This window comes from Mustela putorius, unplaced genomic scaffold (genome assembly GCF_011764305.1).
Source record: "Mustela putorius furo isolate JIRA1106 unplaced genomic scaffold, ASM1176430v1.1 tig00003909_pilon_pilon_pilon, whole genome shotgun sequence".
Taxonomy (NCBI): domain Eukaryota; kingdom Metazoa; phylum Chordata; class Mammalia; order Carnivora; family Mustelidae; genus Mustela; species Mustela putorius.
Genome location: NW_025422057.1, coordinates 31470080 through 31491153, shown reverse-complemented (window position 1 = coordinate 31491153; position 21074 = coordinate 31470080). Strand labels below are relative to the sequence as shown.

At 39.6% G+C, this 21074-nt stretch overlaps 1 protein-coding gene across 14 annotated transcripts in view; it reads right to left on the bottom strand.

Moving 5' to 3' along the window:
* BLNK (B cell linker) overlaps window positions 1-21074 on the bottom strand; it is a 109313-nt gene that overhangs the window by 12924 nt on the left and 75315 nt on the right. For 10 of the 14 annotated variants that reach the window (XM_045068943.1, XM_045068939.1, XM_045068937.1 and 7 more), the window contains 10 exons: window positions 19328-19333; window positions 17156-17225; window positions 15191-15218; window positions 14354-14396; window positions 12306-12390; window positions 11707-11738; window positions 10037-10104; window positions 9096-9179; window positions 6700-6855; window positions 1398-1787 (listed from right to left, as the gene is read on the bottom strand). In XM_045068943.1, the coding sequence (XP_044924878.1) occupies window positions 1668-1787; window positions 6700-6855; window positions 9096-9179; window positions 10037-10104; window positions 11707-11738; window positions 12306-12390; window positions 14354-14396; window positions 15191-15218; window positions 17156-17225; window positions 19328-19333 (692 nt within the window). In that variant the 3' untranslated portion in view covers window positions 1398-1667. Of the gene's footprint in view, window positions 1-1397; window positions 1788-6699; window positions 6856-8671; window positions 8884-9095; window positions 9180-10036; window positions 10105-11706; window positions 11739-12305; window positions 12391-14353; window positions 14397-15190; window positions 15219-17155; window positions 17226-19327; window positions 19334-21074 lie in introns of those variants that run through there. The other 4 variants (XM_013054691.2, XM_004749589.3, XR_006603251.1 and 1 more) reach the window with 3 other exon arrangements.

The following is a 21074-nucleotide window of genomic DNA, read 5'->3' as shown; positions in this document are numbered from 1 at the left end:
ATGAATGCAAAAAAGTTGTTATGGAGCCAGGATCACTGTGGTAGCAGAAGGAATTAGTGGGAATTTCTTCAAGTAGAAAATAATTCCTTATAACACTGAGAAAAATTGAAACAGAAACCTCATACTTTAACTACAAATGGATGCTTTACTTTACAAAAGATAAACCCAGTTTTCGTTCAATTGTGAGTCATCTAACATTTTAAATGATTCCATTGTTTTCCTAAAAGGAAAAAAAAAAAAAGACCTTTCCATACAAAATTTCCAAAAACCCATTTGTATTTGATTTCACTGTCAAAAATGTATATGGATTGTACTATGTTCCTAGGGCTACCATAACAAAGTATCGTACATGGAATGGCTTTAAAAAAAACCCAGAAATTGGGGCGCCTGGGTGGCTCAGTGGATTAAAGCCTCTGCCTTCGGCTCGGGTCATGATCCCAGGTCCTGGGATCGAGCCCCGCATCGGACTCTCTGCTCAGCAGGGAGCCTGCTTCCTCCTCTCTCTCTGCCTGCCTCTCCACCTACTTACGATCTCTGTCTGTCAAATAAATTTAAAAAATTTAAAAAAAAGGAAAAAAACCCCAGAAATTCATTGTCTCTCAGTTCTAGAGGCTAGAAATACAATTATCTTTATAAGTGGGTCTGTGTGTTCGTTACTCTGAAATACTGCCTTCTAGCCTTTCAAAATCTTTTCAGATTTTGCTATCTTATTCTGTAATCAAGTATATTCTTCACTTAATTATCTGATTTATCTTAATGAGTTGATTTATCATTTAAGGGCCTGTTTAAGGTACAGAGTAGAATGAAAGGCTTTGATATGACAAACTATATTACATTTCTAGGATGATCTAAGACCTTGGATATGACTGCTCATAATGGTATGTCTTTCATTCCTTAGTGTTCATCAATGTCTGCTTTTCTGCTCTTGTTCTGAGGGATTTTTCCCTAGTTTTGCTCTCATCCCCCTTAGAACCTTGTATCAAGGACCCACTTAATAGACATGCAGATCAAAGAGAGTAGAACCATTTTTAATAAGCAAAACTAACAACACTAATTGTGGACAAGATCTTCTAGAAAGTTCATCTCTATATACATCTTCCATGGCTGGGTATGTACATTTCCCACAGCTTAGTTGCAGTTTCCCACTCACAAAATGGACATCCCCCTTAATCAGTACTTATAAATATTGCACATTACCTATATTTTATTTTCTACATATTACAATTTCAACCAAGACATAATTGTCAAGCATGGGCAGTAGATATTACATTAGTACACCAGTGACAATTGTGCTGGCCCAAATTTCCAGCAGCTTTGTTTTAATCCAAGAATATGATTTTCTTATATTTGAAAATAGAGTGTTATTTTCTTACATGACTAAAAAGGCTTTACACCTATTTCTTTTAAATAAAGATGTTTATTTGGAGAATGTTAGTAGCATGATAACTCAATCTCACCAAATATTCACAGTTCATCAGGTCAGGCAATAGAACAAGTCCATGTGAGCTTCTTATAAAGAAATGGATGACCACCTCAGAAGCTGCCTCCATCTTCTATACTATCACTGGATGATTCAGAATCCAAAATAAGAAGTTTAGGGACTTTTTCTCAAAAACAGAAATAAGGAAAATGTCTGAAGCAATGATGTTGACCCTTTTCAAAAAGATCTATGAAACTTTAACTGCATATTTCAGTCTTGTCGAATCTTTTGTATTATTCTGATTGTCGATAAGAACCAGGGGGCTATGTTGATGATTCTTGATAATTTCAGCAACACTTCCAAAGTACTAGAGCAAGAAAACATAGATGAATTAAACACTGGAACTTATGTTAACTTCGAGCTCTGCTCCTCCAATCTTCTCCCACTTTCTCAAGTTAGTCAACATTACTAGGTCTCAGCTGACATTCTACCCAAAAAAGTCTAATTTAACAAAGGCTGTAATCCTTGAGGTGACCAACTCGGGCCTTGCTTATGTTCAGCTAAATTAAAAACAATGGCAGCCTCAATTAGTGTAACCACTTAGAAAAATTACTCCATTGAGTTATGATGTAATATTTTAATGACTTTTTATTCAGTAACAAGTGTAAAACTGTCACACACTAAATTTCTCTGTTTTTTACAAAACATAGATTATCTCTTATGTTGTACAAGTCTTAGATGCAAGAACTGATGTAATAAATTAATCCTAAAATTTAGTGTCAGAAAAGTTATTTCCCAGACTAAACTTGTTTTGTTTTTGTTTTCCTTTTTGAATAAATAAAGCTTTATAAATTCATATTTTCATTTTTGCTCCAGTTCCCAGAGCTAATTATTAATTAGTTTAGAGTTAATTAATAATGGAATCCATGCTGCGCTCTTACCATATGTATTTATTTTCCTGTGTGCTAATTCCTATTGTTTATGGATTTTAATTTAAGGTTATCACAAATATTCTCCTGAAGAATTTTCAAAATTTTAAATGAAAGAGAAAATAAGTATAACACAATATAACACAGGAAAGGAAATGAAATGCATTGATTATATGAAAGTGCTATAAGCTCATAATCTTAAATAAATACATTTAGAGTCATTTTTTAAAAAGCAGTGTTTTGCAAGACTGCCATAAATTTAGCAATTATCAACAATTGATATATTATTTTAATTTTTCATATAAAGACAAATATTTAGAATAAAAGTTTTTTTAAGCCTTTTAATTAATTATTTGGATAGCTTCCAAATATCTATATACTAAATAAAGTATTCAGAATACTGGTCACCTTTTTCAAATGAAATACCAGTTGTATTTTAGATAATTGACTCCCTGAATATTATTAGGTTAGGGAGGAGAGCTAAGAGACAAGGACCTTCAAGTATCTTTACTCTTTATTTCTGAACTTGCTCTTCAATCATTCAGCCCTTTAGCAATTGCCAATGAAATTCTTTCATGACATTCATAAAGACATTCATCCTGTTTGCTTGGAATAGTATGTTGTTAAACTGAATGCAGTTGTAAGTTAAATTGATGGATTGAAGAACTAGGAAATGAAATACCATGGCCTCTTTGAAGTGGATTCCAAGCAAAAAAGTGCTTTCGGAACCCAGGAAACACAGTAGAGAGTTGCTATACTTACACAAACAAACATCTTATTCTGTCATTCCAGTTCCTGGATATTTTTGAGTATTTTTTTTGTTGGAGTGTTTGCAGATTGAAATGTTTGAACAGGGAGTTGAGTTGAGCTGAGTTGAAATATGTGAAGCAGGAAGCAGAGTTGAGGCATATTGAATGTGGAATTGAGCACAGTTGTAGTTTCCTTGGTGCTTTTTTTTTTTTTAAGTCTACAGTAATTCATTGTATTTGAGATATTCATATGGACAGAAAAACAACCTGTTCGTGATAACTCAAAATCTTATGGTCCATAAAATAAAGAGATATCAAAGCTATAAAATTCCTTAATATCATATCTACATAATGCCAAAACAACTGCATAAAATAGTTCAACAGTTAATCAATTGGTTTCTTTTTCTACCCATATACACCCAGACACAAATACAGGCAAACAGACTTTTCATAATATCAACATTTTGATATCATGTAACCTGAGCTTTCATTTTCCATTCAGATATTCACTGTATGGAAAAAATAACCTTTTTATTATAGATAAGTAAAAGTTTTAATGGATTCTGTCTGTACTTCCAGATAACATTATAATAACTGTTTTGGTATCTATAGGCTGGATATGTAGGAAGTAGGGTGAAGTTCTGTTCTATTCATCCGATGGTAGGGATGAAGACTCTTTAGGCCAAGAGGAATCTCTTTTTACCAGAGTTTCCTTAGCAGGACAAAAGAGTCCAGAATCCCTATGGCAGCTCAAAATTTATGAGAATTTCAGAACTTCTAAATAGGACAGCTCCTTCTCCCACCCTTAAGCTTCTTCTAGAAGTACTGGACCCCTTCCTGGGGAAGCTTAGGATGAAACCATCCATCCAAAGTAACTCTGTCCTACAAAGATCACCACTATCTATTACACTGACTACTACTGAAGAGCATTTATTTAAAAGATTTGTCAGATGAAGGTTTCAGTGAGAATGAAGGCTTTTGTGAGCATGGGAAAGGAGACAGTTCTGTTCAAGTTTAACTGGTGTTAAATGATAATGCAATCTATATTTTAAAACCCAAGTTTAGTCTTGATCCATGTTTTGTGTTTTCAGATTCAAGAGTTTTGCATTTTCTAATTATCTTAGACTTTATTAAAAGCAAAATAAAACCCCAAACTCTAAAACTCCTAGAAGAAAACAGGGGAAAATCTTTATGAGATTGTATCTGGCAATGATTCCTTGGGTATGACACCAAAAGCACAGGCAACAAAAACAAAGATAGATAAATTGTACTACATTAAATTTAAAAACCTCTGTTCATCAAGGTCACAATGAATAGAATGAAAAGTCAGTCCATGGAATGGGGGAAAACATTTGCAAATCATCTATCCAGAATTAGGATTAGTATCTAGAATATATAAAGAACTCCTACAACACAAAACCCAAAGATCAAATAACCCAATGTAAAAATGGGCCAAGGAGTCAAACAGACATTTCTCCAGAGAAGATATACAAATGCCAACAAACATTTGAAAAGATGGTCAAAATCACTAATCATCAGAGAAATGCAAATCAAAACTACAATGAAATATCTCCTTTTACCGATTAGGTTAGCTGCTATTTAAAAATCCCAGAAAATAACAAGTGTTGGTGGGCATGTGGAAGAGTTGGAACCCTTGTGCACTGTTGGTAGGATTGTAAAATGAGGCAATCATTATGGAAAACAATATGGCAGTTCCTCAAAATTTTAAGATAGAACTATCATATGATCTAACAATCCCACTTCTGGATATATACCCAGAAGAACTGAAAGCAAGGGTCTCAAAAGAACATTTTCACACCTGTGAGCAGAGCAGCACTATTTACAATAGTCATCAACAATAGCCAAATATCTATCGACAGAATGTGGTGTACAGTACAATGCAATGCTATGAAGCCTCAAAAAGGAAAGAAATCCTGTCACATACTACACAATATGGATAAGCCTTGAGGATATAATGCTGCAGGGAATAAGCCAGTCACAAAAGGACAAGCATGGTATGATGCCATTTATATGAGATATCTAATGTAGTCAAATTCATAGAAATAGAAAGTAAAATGGTGATTGCCAGGGACTGGGAGAGAGTAGAAAAAGGGAGCTGTTTTCTTTTCTTTTCTTTTTTTTTAAAGATTTATTTATTTGACAGAGAGATCACAAGTAGACAGAGAGGCAGGCAGAGAGAGGGAGAGAAAGAGAGAGAGAGAGAAGCAGACTCCCTGCTGAGCAGAGAGCCCAATGCAGGACTCGATCCCAGGACCCCGAGATCATGACCTGAGCCGAAGGCAGCGGCTTAACCCACTGAGCCACTCAGGTGCCCCAGGGAGCTGTTTTCCATGAGCATAGAATTTCAGATATGGAGGATGAAAAGTTATGGAGATCTGTTTTACAGTGTTGTAAAAAAAAAAATTAAGGTATAGTTTAAATACTAAACTATACACTTAAAATGGTTAATATGGTAAGTTTTAAGATATGAGATTTTTTTTAACCACAATTTAAAAAAGCAAAATGGAAAATACACTCATTGACAGAGACCTTACCAGTTTGTTTTACAAATGCAATTCTCCTGCCTGTAATCACTCAAACAAATAAATTCCTTCACTTAATAAGAACTAACCAAGTAGCCACTGAAGGCAGCCCTTCTGCTATGCTTCTGGAAATACAGAGATGAGCAATACCTAGTCTAGTCCCTGATCTCATCTAGTGGACAAGACAAACACCAGCAATTACAATACTTTGTAATAATTCAAATGCTTTCTAACAAGTGCTGGGTTTGGAATAAGTGTAGTTCTTTTTGAAAGAGTACTGAAAATAAATATTAACTTGAATTTTTTAAATGCTATTTTCTCTGCTTAGATTTCTCTTTCCACTTTTCTCATTCTCATCTTTAATTTTCATTCTACCTATTCAAACTCAGTCTATCTTTCAAGGCCAGAACAAGTTTCAGTCCCTTTCTGACCACTTATGGATTGTTCCAGCCCATATTTCAGGGCTTTCTTATATTAAAAAAGCTGGCTAAACAGAGATATGTTAAGTATTGATTTTGGTCCAGATTAAAGAGGAGTTGGATTTCATATGTGGTTAGTATTCAAGACCTTCTATGATGCTTTTCTCTTGGTATAGGCCCAAAAGCTCGTTCTGGTCCAAGGGCTATAGTCTAATATTTCAACAAAAGTTTCTGCACCTCCTCTGATCCTTCCCTGATCATCTATTGGTACTTGAGTTGAGATCCCAGTTCTTGACTTAGGAGCTCTAGACACTGACAGTGATTCTACTTGACACTTCAACTTTGATTTCTATGTTTCGCTGAACCAAAATGCCAAATCAGACTGCACTGAGTCAGGATAAAGGCACTAAGACACAGCCTTTATGTCATACAAGTCTTTCTTCCTTTCTATTTTTTCATAGAATATGCTGCCTGAACACAGTATTTTATCTTGTACTCTTTTCTTTTCATGACATGTATGCATGCCTTGTATGAAATACTCTTGTATCATTTCTCCTCATCTCTAGTACCTAAATATGCTATGATACTATTGTGCTCAATACATAGTTACAGAGTTGGATTAAAAGAGAAGTTACTGACCTCTTCACCATTTTTCTTTCTGCCCAAAGCATACTGCTTTGTTGCTTCAATAAACCGCACGGGGATATTATATACTCGCTTATTAAAGAATACAACTAGTGTATATGGCTGTTTGGAATCATGGCCAGAGCTCTTCCGAATAAGAAATGATCCATCCTGTTTATTAAAAGAAAAACACAATTATGGTGAGTATTACTTAGGTTTTCACAGGTTATAAATTAGTTTATACCTATATTATATTCAAAAGGTAATTACTGAGCTATGTGATTTTTATTATAGATTACAGTTTATTATTTTCAAAGAAAATACTTCAGTAAAATATACACTTTTAGAAAATCCTGAGTGAAGTAAATTCTTACTTTTTGATGCATGAAATAAGATGCTATGTTAATATATTTAGAAATGTGTGAAGGGACACAGTAAGATTAAATATAGAGAGCATTCTTGAACTAGGAACCATGTCTACAAGTAATCTATGAATAAAAAAAATACATTATCGAAATGAAACAAATTCCATTCAAAAGTACTATGAGAAGAAAGCTGAAATTGGAAATCAAAACATTTCAGCTGGTAAAAATTCTCTTCCCTAAAACTTACATCGAATCCGAAAAAAACCCTGTAATATAATATACCAATTTAAATAAATAGTTTGTAAAATATTCTAGAGGTGCCTAGCTGGCTCAGTCAGAAGAGCATGTGACTCTTGATCTTGGGGTCATGAGTTTGAGACTCATGTTGGGTGTAGAGATTACTTAAAATGAGTAAATGAATTTAAAAACTTAAAAAATAAATTAAATGTTCTAGAACCATAAATCCAAATATGAACAAAAAATGGACAAAAAGCAGAAAGAAGAAATGCAACAAAAGTTCATCAAACTCAGGAAGGAAATTGAAGAGAAAGGCAAACCTATCAGAAATGAAGAAATTACAAGATGCCCAAGGGACAATATCTTTAAATGAAGATATGATAAATGACTGAAGCAAGGCATGGAAGCAACCCAGACAGGAGGGAAAAAGAGGAAATTTTTAAAAAAATACAATTAAGTCAGAGTGCTTGGAATGAAAGAAAGACAAAAAAGGCCCAAAATGTATGTAATTTAAGTCCTTAGGGAAGAAAAATAAAATAATAGAACAGAATTACTTTTTAAAAATATTTTTTTATTTCTTTATTTGACACACACAGAGAGATCACGAGTAGGCAGAGAGCCAGGCAGAGAGAGAGGGGGAAACATGTTCCCTGCTGAGCCCAGAGTCTGACACAGTTCTTGATCCCAGGACCCTGAGACCATGACCTGAGCTGAAGGCAGAGGCTTAACCCTCTGAGCTACCCAGATGCCCCAGAATTATTTTTTAAGACTGGAATTTAAGAAAATATTCTGGAAATAAGAGAAAACTTAAGTCTACATATTGAAAGGGGTTCCATCTACTTTCCATCCCTGACTTGAAAGTAAAGTCAGGGACACATTCTGGAAAATGAATAGACTTTAAAAACAAAAGAGCCTTCTGATTAAAATATGAAATTATACATAAGGTCAAAAAAATAACATTTGCATCAGACTTTTCAAAAGTATCCTATAAAACAAGGCAATCTAGTGGACAACACTTTTAAAAACTCAAGGATTTTATAACCAGCCAAGATATCCTCTAGGTTATCAGATTATGAACAGCTTTGAATGTGCAAGAACTCAGGGAATAATGTAAATATAGTCCTTCCTTAGAATCTATTATAAGGTGAGCTTTGTCAAAACAAAATAAGTTAACTGGGGAAGCTAGCAAAGGGATTGATGGGAAAGCATTTAACATATGTAATTGCAGAGCTAGGACTAAAGCAAAGGTAGCAAAAACCAGGATGTAAATGTTATATATTCTGACAAAGGAGGGTGCAAGTAAAGAAAAATAGAAGGAGGAAAGAGAAAGAAAGAGAGATGGCATTTTAACTTTGACTTTTCCAAACTGCTCCTAGTGTTCCTACATGATTGGGCTTGGTCTCTCCAAAAATTTACTTCCAGGTACTTTTTGCCATCTTGACCTTGAACTTTTAACCCATGCATTGATCCAAAATAGCCTGTTACTTCTCACTCCTGAATGGATCTCATGTAGCACCAAGCTTTACAGAGAGCTCCCCGGGGAGCCTTCTTCTCCCACTGATTGGAGAACAGTAGAGAACAGTGGAGCCTATGGATCCTGGCGAAGAAATGACAAGTAGAAATGAGACTGAAGAACAAAGAGGGAGATGCTTGAGAGAGAGCAGAGGATAGAAATTGCTATTGAATAAGTAAATTTCAAAAATCCCTGCATCCACAATGGTTGCAATTCTTTAGTCAGCAAATTATTGGGATGACAGCTGTGCCTATTACAGGCTGAGAGAAGAATATGGGACTTAAAAATGGTCAAACCTTGTTTGATCTGTATAAAGCCTCTTCTGCAGATTTCCGATCGCAGGCACCAGCGTACCATGGCTTGCAGTGAATATCCGCTTCCTGCAAAATGGAGGGCATTGCTAAGCCTGAGATGTGCCTTCAATAACATGGTACCCTCTGTGCACTGAAAACAAAGTCCCATTTTGCATTACCAAGACAGACCTAACTATATTTGGACCAGCAATTTGAAAATGAGTGTTCTGCTTCCTTTGATCAACCACAGGATTATATAATTGACTTTTCTCATCTGGCCTTAGCTGCTAACCTTAGTACTTGAGCATTGTTATCAATCAATCAATCAATCAATCCTCTAGATTCCTGAGCCATTTACACCTTTCTCCTAAATAAGCAATAAGCTCCCTGTCTGTCATGATCTTACTGCTGCTGCTTTGTGGAGTGCTTCCTAATTTCTGAAGCGTTTTCATCAAATATACCTTATTGGATTCTTTTAACTACTCTGAAGGCAAGAAGGATACATATACTTACCCTTTCGATAGTTGAGAAAGCTTAGAGAGACTTGCCCAAGGGCACCCAGAGTTCTTTCTCTGTCTTTTTAAAAACTGTGCTGCTTTATGTGTTTTAATATCATATGCCTCCACAGATCTATTCTGAGAAAATTACACAGTTTAAATAGAATCTATGTGCATGGAAGAACAATAAAAACAACACACTTCTTTGCTAGTTTTGAAAAAGCACAAACTGTTCTTAGGGCATCCAGAATACAAACTGGAATATATGGTGCAGGGGTTTAATCCCTGAAAGCAAAATGCATTCTGTACCCATCAGCGAATGACAACTCGCAAGCTGACTTAAAACATAGTCTGTCTTCAAGCTTCACCCCAAATTGCTCATCAGAAGGTATCAGAAGATACTCCCTTTCCTGCAGTTTAATGGTAACAATAAGAGTTCATTCATACCTGTTCTGACAAATGGGGGTTAGAGGAAAGTAGGCCATCCACAGTTGAGCTTCCGCCTTCTGGAAACCCTGTAAGGGATTTGAAGAATCAGTGGGTCTTCACTGTATCTTGAGCAGTTGGTATGCCTATACTTGAACACTGTGCTTGGTGCTGCAAGGGACACATGCACTGAAAAATCACACACACACCCAAAAAATCCCTAATAGCAGTGGTTCTCAAAGCATGGTCTGGGGCCCCCAGAACCCCTGGGATTCTTCCATGGAGGTTGTGAGGTCTTTTCCAAATCCATATCTCTGTGAAGCCCCATTTTCTTCCTATATTTCAGCCATGAAGACATTGCAACAGCTTGAATACAGAAACAGATATGAGAGAATCCATCCATCTCTGTTACTCTGGATATTAAAGAGATTTTAAAAAATGTAAGACAAGGCCACTCTTCCCAATAAAGTGCTTTTGTTTGGAAAATACAGTCATTTGCATAAAAAATACATTAGTTATGTTAACATGTAATGAGTTCAATATTTTTAAATGAAAAAATAAAGGTTTTAATTAAAAATTGATTAATAAATATGTTTTAATTGCCTGCTTTTAATTAATACATTAAGTATTAATAGAAACAAGTGAACCAAAGTTCTTTGGGTCTGCAATGATTTTAAGAGTGTGAACATGGTCCTGAGACCAAAACATTTGAGGACTGCTGCCTTATGGCATAAACTTCCTCAAGGAGTTTAGAGTCTGTAAGTGGAGCCACATGAAATAGAGAAAATACTTAATGGCATTTATTCATTCATTCATTCATTCATTCATTCATCATTTCATGCCTGCCATAGATCAAAACACTAGGGACAGATATATAGCAGTCACAGTCAAACAAAACAGCAAAATGCCCTGCACTCCTGGAGTTTAAATTTTAATGGAGTGAAATAGACAATAAAGACCTAAGTAAATATATATACAATATTACAGAGTAGTAAGTACTGGAGAAAAATAAGCAGGGAAGGGACTGGGGACTAGCCTTGGACAAGCAATATGTTTAAATTGCTCAGTGAGGAAGGCCTCACTGATGTGACACTTGGGTAAAATCTGCAGGAAGGGAAGGAGGAGGTATTTGGCTATCTCAGGAAAGAATGTTCCAGGTCAGAGGAATAGCAACATGCAAGGGCCTAGAATGTCTGAGGGATACACGGGGGGGGGGGGGTCACTGTGTTTGAACTATGGAGGGAAAAGTAGAGAAAAAGGGATGGAGTCAGCCAGCGGGTAAGGAAGGCCCCCGATGTGTAGGACGTGCAGACCCCTTAGCATGACTTGAGCACTGACCTAAATAGCTATCATTTACTGAAGACCTTCTATATTCAAAGCACTGTACCAGGTACTTAATCTTCTTATTTTGAAAACAGCTGTACTGCTTTTATTAAAAAATTAAATGTTAAAGATGACCAGAATGATTGGTGAAATATTCAATCAATACTAAAAAAGGAGAAAGTAAAAATTATCTCAAATTTATTTACTTTTGAAAATAACCATGACATCAATATTCCTGGCTCCATTTACCAGAAGAGGAAACAAACCAGAGAGGAACGAGCGTCCTCCAGCTGGACATGCTGCTCAGACACGTGGATCCAGCCTTACCCACCACCCAATAGTGCTTTCCGTGGCTTCACTGTACTTACTTGGCAGGGGTACGGGTTTGTGATGGATTTGTCTGAAAGGAAGAATTTCAGATTAGCTAAAGGGCAAAGCACAAGATGAATAAGCATGACACTTTGCTTACATTGAAGATGTTTGGAGTAGAGGCACCACAAAGGAGTCAACATAAATGACCAGTAAAACATCTAAAGATATGAAATGGCATCAAAACCTTCAAAGTAAGTAAAACTGTCCCCTTTGGTTTTATAAAAGGAAGAGACTTGATTAAACTGCTGGATTCTAGTTAAGGCCAATAATTAACTCAAATATTAGGTCTAAGCAGTTCTTTTAAAGTGTCTAAGTAGTTCCTTTAAAGTTTTTCCCTATTTGACACTTTTTAAAATTTAATGAGCACTGGGTATATACACAACTGATGAGTCACTGACCTCTGATACTAATAATACTGATACTAATAATATACTATATGTTAATTAACTGAATGTAAATTAAGTTAAAATTTAATATATGCAATTGCAATGCAGTGAAATGTCAGATCTTTACCAAGCCCCACAAGCCAACGTCACTATGCAGTGTGACAATACAGGTGTTAGGGAAGCTTATTTTTAAAGGAAAGGATTCTTACTTCTGAGGAGGAGGAAACACTGATGACTGCATATTTTCTTGTCTGTGACTAGATGTTCGATGGCGTTCAGCAGGTATAGGCCTTTCTGCATTAAGAAGATGCTCATATTAGGCTAGATTGAAATGTTTATCTCCATGTCCAAACCCAGCAACATCAACTGAGAAGAACCGGATTTGGTCTGCTGTCTTCCCATGAACATGTCTTTTACCAGGACACCTTCTGTTTATGCACCTGTCTATCTGGTGATGGGTCTGCATGATTAGGATGAGGACTTTTACCCAGCAGTGTTACAAACACACCTTCCCCTTCTCTGGCAATATCCATGGGTCTGAGCCTATGGGGTGGACCTTTAAGTGTGTGAGTATAGGCAGTGGCCAAAGACAAGCCAGTTCAAACCATGCTGATGTCCACCCCCCCATAGGTGTTACAACATGCCAGCAATTTTTACAATTAAGTGGCAAAATATCAGAGTTTGCAAATAATCTACTCATTTTGAAAAATTACAGACTTCCATTACAGAAACCCAAAAGGAATAAATGTACTATGAATTCAAAGATTCAAAGAAATGGTAAGATAGACTTCGGGGTTTCTTGTAATGCAGTGATATTCAGAAGTCTTGCATCCCTGAAGGATGTTTGAAGTTTATGGCAAGTTACTTTGAGCAGCCATGTGAGATTTTTTGTTCATGACTTTACAGCTTGGTAATTTCAGAAGGAGAAAGAGTAAACACACTTGGTTCCCACAGCCTGCTGAGATTTGATCACCCAGCTTTGCTTCTCCAGTCCTGGAGGCTTCTTCCTCCCTTCCTTCCTTCTGTCCATCCGTCCTTCCATCCTTCTCTCCTTCCCTCCCTCCTGGGTGAGAAGAGCCTGCTTACCTACACTGGGTTTGGATGATGGTTGCCTCTGTTCTTGAAACAAGTCACAAAACAGATGGCATGCCAAGCTCGTGCCCTAGGAGCCCTTTGGCAACAAGGACACCCGACATGCCAGGAGCTCATTTCCCTGCTGGTTTTCAAAGGCCTCCGAAGCCAATAGAGTCTGCCCAGGGTGGAGCTTACTTCCTACAGACGCTCACCCTAAGACTCCACTATTAATTGAGCTCCACGCTCAGCAGGCATGGGACACTCTAAGGAATGGAAGGACAGCAAGGCAGAAGCCTCAAAGGACAGGCAGAAGAAAGGAAGGAAGACAGCAGAAAGCGGGGGAATACCTTAGAAATATCCTGGGGGAAAAAAGATGGGGGAAACATGTAAAAAACCCCCCAAGTGGAGCAGTTAAAGCAGACAGGTGAGTTGTAGGACACATTCAGGAGATGTCTGCCATCCATCACCAGAGAAACTAGGACATCTTATGGAGATGTGCCACGTGAACTCAGGAAATGGGGGAACCCTCACTCAGCTTTAACACCGGTTAGTTTCAGTTGTGAATTAGATGGGTTCAGGACTCACACTTCTATATAGTGTTTTAAGCGTTGAAAATATGGATAATTCTTACTTCTTTCTGTTTTTTCTTCCCCTCGAGTATTTTTCAAATACAAGTTTTTTTTTTAATATGGGAAAATTCTAATTAAAAGTATATATAAGATTTTTAGGCTATGATAGGACAAAGGAAAACATTTGAAGGTGTACTAAAACATATATTTGAATTCAGTAATCATTATTTTTAAAAACTTAGCAAAAGAACTTCTTCAAATAAATTTTTAAAAATTTTATTACCTTAACTAAGCTATTAGTTTTAAGATATGTATATAGCTCTGAATAAGGCTTCGTGTTTATGGCCACAGCACTATTTCTGGAAAGTTGTACATCTACAAACAGGCAGGTTTGGGCATGTAGACTATAGCTTTGCCCCACAGACACTGGGCTGAAAGCTCATGTCCTTACTACTCATTGCAAAGTAAAGGCCATTTTGTTTAGAAAACTGAGTTTCATACATACAATTGCCTTATGAATAGTGAAAACAATTTACAAATACACTTACACACAAATCCTTAATACAAATAACTTTAAGAGAACATACTCATCCTTCAGGGTAATACAGATTTACCTTCACAAACACTTGAGACATTCTGTGGAGAGGCAACTGGAATCTATTAAAAAAAAAAAAAAAAAAGACAAGGATATTCCATACAAGTGGGAAGTGGAAATGAATGTCAAAGCACTATTAATAAGATAAATATTTAGGAGGACATTTCTTTGATGCATAGCTATTCTTTCAATCACAACAACAACAACAACAAAACCCACACAGTTCTCAGCCCGACCTTTGCATTAGGTGAGAGTGGACTAGAAGTAGGTCATGGAAGGATCAGTGTCATCCTGGTATAGGAACTTCCCTGCTCTGTCAACAGGGTTGATGGAAACTGTGGCCTGCCGTGGAGCTGCTGGCCCGTTGGTCTTGCACTTTGGTCTTCAGGCTACCCCTCGGTGCTTGCTAAGTGACTGTAGATATCAGGCTGGGGGTAGGTACTAGGTCAAGGTGGGCTTCCTCAAACAGTGGGCTGGCCCAGATTCCCTGCACTCCAGCCAGAACCCGAGTTTAGCAGGCCTATGTGCGCCTGATACACCATTAGCTCCCAGGCCAGCAGATGGAAAGCAGGGAAGGCAGATGTCAAGGGAGGCAGGGAGCCTGGCTTCCACCTTGGATCTGCGGCTCACACTCCGCGAAGCCACATTGGGTCAAGTGAGGATGAGCGCCTCCCCATGCAGCACCTTCCCCGGCTAACCAAGAATGCAGAATTTCTCTCAGACTGTCTGGGCGGCAACTTCAGTTGCTAAAATTGCTGTGTTCACCTTAGCTGGAAGCACTGTCAACTTTAAATAAGGGAATAAGCATCAGCATTGCAGGAAATATAAAACACATTTAAATGCAAAATGAACTTACTGTCTTCAGCGGTGTAGCTGGTTTTTTCCTGGGGGGATAAAAAGATGGGCTTTGTTAAAACATAATAGAGATGAAGCGGAGCTGACTACATACCATTTTACTCTTGAATTTAAACTAGTGTCATGAACGTGGTACAAGTGTGTTGGAAGACTGTCCTTGAAGGGCGGGGGTGGGGGGACAGGATCTAGCCACGATCCTCCTAGCTGCAGATAGAGTCCACTGGCAGAAGGCAGAGAGTTAACTGGGGTAAACAGGAGGGAGAGCTGTCGGGGGGCCAGAAAACTGAATTCTTCTTCCAGTGCTGCTCCTGATTACTCTGACCTCAGGCCTCTTTCACCTAGGAAGCTTGTTGGAGCTTTAAGTTTCCTTGTCTATAAGATGAAGACTAGCATCAGTATTTTCCGAGGCGGCGTATGCAGAGCCATCCCAGTCTCCAGCAGGACCCTCGGGCTAATGCCTGGGCCACAGGTGGAGACAGGAGGACGGCCCGCAGGGGAGGCTGTCCCCAGCACCCTTCCTGCCAACTGTTGCCCTGCCTCAAGTGACTGTTCTCTACTAGACATCTGCCCAGGGTTTCATCCCGAACAGAGAAATCCAAGGCCAACTCAAGTGTGAAAACCACTGGGATCTGTGGTCCTGAAGGGGTTTTCTGAGCTAAGTTCCGGTTTGTCTTGGTTCCGATAGAGACTGTAATCTAATATTTTAATGGTGTATGCTTTCTCCTCTGTATTTTTTTTAAAGACTCTCTCACCTTCTCTCTCACTTGCTTTGTTTTTGGCTGAGAGCTGGAAGACTGGGGTAAGAACACTAATAATTCCGAAGTGCCTGGCACTGGGTTAGGCTTTTCATCTGTTATTTAAACCTCACAGTGGCCTCTAAAAATAGATATTAATTGTTATGTTTCAGAGATTAGGGAATTGAGGCTCAGAGAGATTAAGTAACTTGCCCAAAGTGATAAAACTGAGCCCACAAGAACTTTTGGTTAATAAACCCTTGAACTTAAGAATGTCTTTGCTTTGGGCTGCCTGGATGGCTTAGCTGGCTAAGCGTCCAACTTTTGCTTTTGGCTCAGGTCGTGATCTCAGAGTTGTGATCTTGGTCGTGATCTCAGGGTTGTGAGATCAAGCCCGGCCTCGGGCTCCAAGCCCAGTGCGGAGTCTGCTTAAGTTTCTCTCTTTCTCTGTCCCTCCCCATGACACACACTCTCTCTCTAAAATAAATCAATAAATCTTTCAAAAATGTCTTTGCTTTATGCAGAAGTAGAATTAAGATAATAATTATGCAGGCCGGCTTTGCACATATTTAAGTGGGCTTTTAAAATATCCTATTGAATCCATATAAAATTATGGGTCACTGTTTGTGATATTAACTTACTGCCTCGCCTAACAGTTTACAAAGCTCTTTTAAATTCAATAAGAAAGAACAGTTCTCTTATTTCACCTTGGGAAGGAAGCTTGGCTGTGTGGCTTGGATCAAACCATCGGGTGCATGTTGTGGGTGTATGTGTGTTTGTTTACAGATCATTAACTACTTGAAAGAGAAGTGGAGGAGGAGAAAGTAAAGATGAAACCTGCTTGTGGGTCTCAAAATTATTCAAGTGCTGGAGCTTCTGCACGACGGAACTCAAGATTTAACTAACAATTTAGGGGAGGAAAGACTGCTAGTCTTCATTTCAGCAGGGGACCCCCTCGTCCACCTTAAGCCAGGGTGGTGGTGGAGGAGAACAGGACAGCAGGCCTTCCTTTCCACACTCTTTAGGAACACACCTGCTGTGGCACGAGGTGCAAGCGTATCTGAGCTTGGGCAGGTGTGTTCTTCTGGGTGGAAATAGTGGGAAAGCACCCGCTGCCCCCCCAGGTTTTCAGGCAGGACCCCTTGGTGGATTCCAGGCAGGCCTGCCCACGACAGGAGTGGGGACCACCCACTCACACCTCACAGGGCTGACCCTGCACAGCCAGTACTCACCCAGCCCTGGGCAGCGGGGATGGCGCAGCAGGAGAAGGTGACTTCGCATCCCAGACCCCACTGTTACGACCTGCACAAACATATACACAGGTCAGTCCTCAGCTCCTGTTTGCGGGGCCGACGGTCACAGTGAGGGTGGCCTTCCTGAGAAGCTCAGAAATACAGGCACATTTTTGGTTTCTTTTAGTTAAGCATGTCTATGTGGTTATATTGATGCTATTGGGGAAAATCCGTAGGCCAAGATGATGACATATTTAAATAATGTCAATTTATAAGCTTGGAACCAGGATGTGAATTAGGGACCCCAGCTTAACATTTCTTTTTCTTTTTCTTTTTCTTTTTTTTTTAATTATTTACTTATTTGACAGAGAGAGATATCACAAGTAGGCAGAGAGGCAGGCAGAGACAGAGAGGAGGAAGCAGGCTTATCCACAGAGCAGAGAGCCCGATGCGGGGCTCGACCCCAGGACCCTGGGATCATGACCTGAGCCGAAGGCAGAGGCTTTAACCCACCGAGCCACCCAGGCGCCCCCCAGCTTAACATTTCTAAATGACTTTCTCTTTATCCCCCAGGGGACAAGTGTGCAGCCCCCTGATTCTGCAAGTTCAGTGAAAGGCCCATAGAGTTCCTACCAGAAGGAACCAAGAGCACACAGATGTGTACGCTGTGTACGCTGCACAGATGTGCACACCAGCGGTGCCTAGAGACGGAGAGACACAGACACAGACCCACCACTCCCTCCCTGCCTACAGGCACTGCTTTTGCTTAATCACACTGAGTTACAGTCTATGCACCTAACCTCACAACCGGAGGCTGTTCGTTCACCTCTGAATTCTCAGGGCCTCGGCCCATTGCACAGATAGATAGGCAGACTGAGACAAATGAAAAGCTACTGCCCAAATCTCATCTTCCAAGTCAAAGAAGGGACCCAGCGGGCCTTGTCCAGTAACTCACTTTCCCACTGGCTACTTAAGACAGAAAGCAGACAATCATGAGGGAGGAACTGAGAGGCTGGTAGAGCTTCATGGCTGAGACAGAGCAGGCCTCGAGGGGGAGAGCCAGACACGATGCCAACTCCCCTTGGCGTCTCCTGCCTGCCTCCTCAGGCTGATGCTCACCTGCCTGGACATTACAGCTCTGTGAGCCAAAGGCTCTTTATTGAATTATATCAAACTGAATATATATTGTATTAAGAACCTACTACATTTCTAAGTCTACAATTCCTATTGGACCTACAGGGGATACTCTGTAAACAGAGGTTAGACCTACGCTCAGTATGTCTTATTTTATTTTTTTTTATAAATTTTTTAAAAGATTTATTTGACAGACAGAGGTCACAAGTAGGCAGAGAGGCAGGCAGAGAGGGGGGAAGCAGGCTCCCTGCTGAGCAGAGAGCCGGATGCAGGGCTCAATTCCACGACCCCAGGATCACGATCTGAGCCGAAGGCAGAGGCTTTAACCCACTGAGCCACCCAGGTGCCCCTTATTTTAGTTTGCAAGATAAAGCACATATAAGTGAGCATGGAAGAAATAGTTACTAAGAATTTCTGAGAACCTGGTATGTGAAGAGCACCGTGTTAGGGGCTGTGGGAGAGCTCTGCCCTTTGGGATTTATAACCCGAGGACATGCACACGACATGCAACCGCATCTGACGGGACCACCTGTCCCAAACAAAAGAGAAGGGCCTCAAGAACAGTAAAAATTGAGGCCATAAAGCTCATTTTCCTGTACTTTATCAGAGAGAGGCCTTGAGGGCTTCACTCAGGGCCTATCCACTCGCCTTCTACATTCGGTTCTTACACGGGGCTGATTTCCGTGGATGCTCATAAGTTCGAAGAACAGCCAAGAGTGCCATGTCATCTCCACAGCACCCCGTGAAGGAACGGCCCCTCCACAGGACTCACACTTAGATGTTACCTGACCTTGATGTGACTTTGGAAAGCATTTTAGAAACATTTTGAAAAAGACACTATGTTAGGAATTTTTCATATTTTACTTGACGATCAACGGAAACGTCATCAGGAGTGTGCGTCCAGCTGTGTTTCATCGGCCAGTGGACCAAACGGATGCTGTTCTTCACATTCTTAATACCTGCTTGACCCTATTAAAATACCCTTGGCTACTCACAGATTTTGATGGAAGATTTCAGGGAAGGGGGGAAAAAACCCACCCTTGTCTGAAAAATAAGAAAGTAGAAAGAAGGCCCAAGTCAGAATTTCCTCCCAGGGGTTTTCCCTTTTTTTCAATGCTATGGGCTCATCTGGCCTGGGTACGTTGTTGTTGTCATATTTACTGCCTGACTTTACTCCTAAGCTTCCCCTTCCCTTCATATCTCCCGTCTGCCACCATGTTCCTTCCCCCTTCCTTGCCCATAAATCACTTCTGTGATCGGGGGTTGGGGCGGGGAGCATGCCGTTCTATTCTGAGAAGGTAATCCAAGCACAGGTGGAAAACCCATGGTTTCTCATCAGGAAGATGAGGTTCTAGGTATTTCTTTGCCACCAAACTGGCTGGGTGGCTTCTTACAAGCCACTGAACCCTCTCTGTGAAATGGGGACACAACCATCTACTTCACCTAACTCAGAGTTCCTGTTGCAGGACAACAGGAGAAGTTTGAAAATGTAAAGAATTAGCTAAAATAAGCTAACATTACTGGAAAGGGACTGAAAGTATTTGAGGTTAAAAACATTATGTTAAGTGAGGGCGCCTGGCTGGCTCAGTTGGTTAAGCAACTGCCTTTGGCTCAGGTCATGATCCTGGAGTGCCAGGAGAGAGTCCTGCATTGGGCTTCCCGCTTAGCTGGGAGTCTGCTTCTCCCTCTGACCCTCTCCCCTCTCATGCTCTCTCTCTCTCAAGTAAATAAATAAAATCTTAAAAAAAAAAAAAAAAAAAAACCACAACATTATGCTAAGTGAAAGGAGCCAGATGGAGAAGGCTTAATACTGTATGCCTCCATCTATATGAGGTTCCAGAAAAGGCAAATCTATAGCAACAAGAAGCAGATCAGTGGTTGCCTGGGGCTGCGGGTGGAAGAATATTCACCAAAAACAGGCGCAAAGGATCTTTGGGAGTTGGGGTGGGGATGGAAATTTTCTAAAACTGGATTGTAGTGATGGTGAAAAAACTCTGTAAATGTAATGATTTATAAAAAAAAAACAAAAAACAAAAAACAAAACTGCATTATATATATAAAATGAGTGTGCTTCACAATATGTAAATTATAACCCATAAAGCATCTCGGTAAATGAGATTATCGCTATTTATGTTTTAGCATCTTATCAACAACCACTGTGTCTCCAGGTGCCGAGCTCTGTGCCAGGTACTTTGAATGTGCCATCTCGAAGCGTCACCTAACATCCCGTGGAAGGAGCAGAGGCTCAGAGAGGTTAAATGGCAGGGCTAGGGTTGAAGAGCAAGGCTAGCTGAGCTGAAAGCCAGGTGGACACTTCCTCTCCAGCCAGTTCCTCCTAAAGTTACTCTGGGGTGTGATTTGGCAGGTCAGGTTCACTTGTTGTTTCTGCTTTATGTGGGGAAAGATTAGTGAAACAGAGAGGTGCTTTTGTGGATGCCCATGGAAAGATGGAGAAAGACTATCTTATCTCATAGGCTGGAGACCGTCTCTGCTGCTCTGGGCCAGAAGTTAGACCCAGTGGCATGACTGGGGTAGGACAACCTGGTCCCCTCTATGTGACCAGGATCCTTGTTTTCTGGCAAAGCCAAATTCTTGGCCGGAATACTCCAAGGGAGAAATTGAGCATGTGATAAAGGGAGAGGTGTCCAAAAGCATAATAAAAGAGAAAAATCAGCTTTGTTTTAATTGTACTGAGCAAAAATGATGCTAATGTTGGCACTGCTGGTACTTACTTACCCTAGTTTCTCAACTAGGAAGATGACCTACTCTTTGTTTTTCATGGATC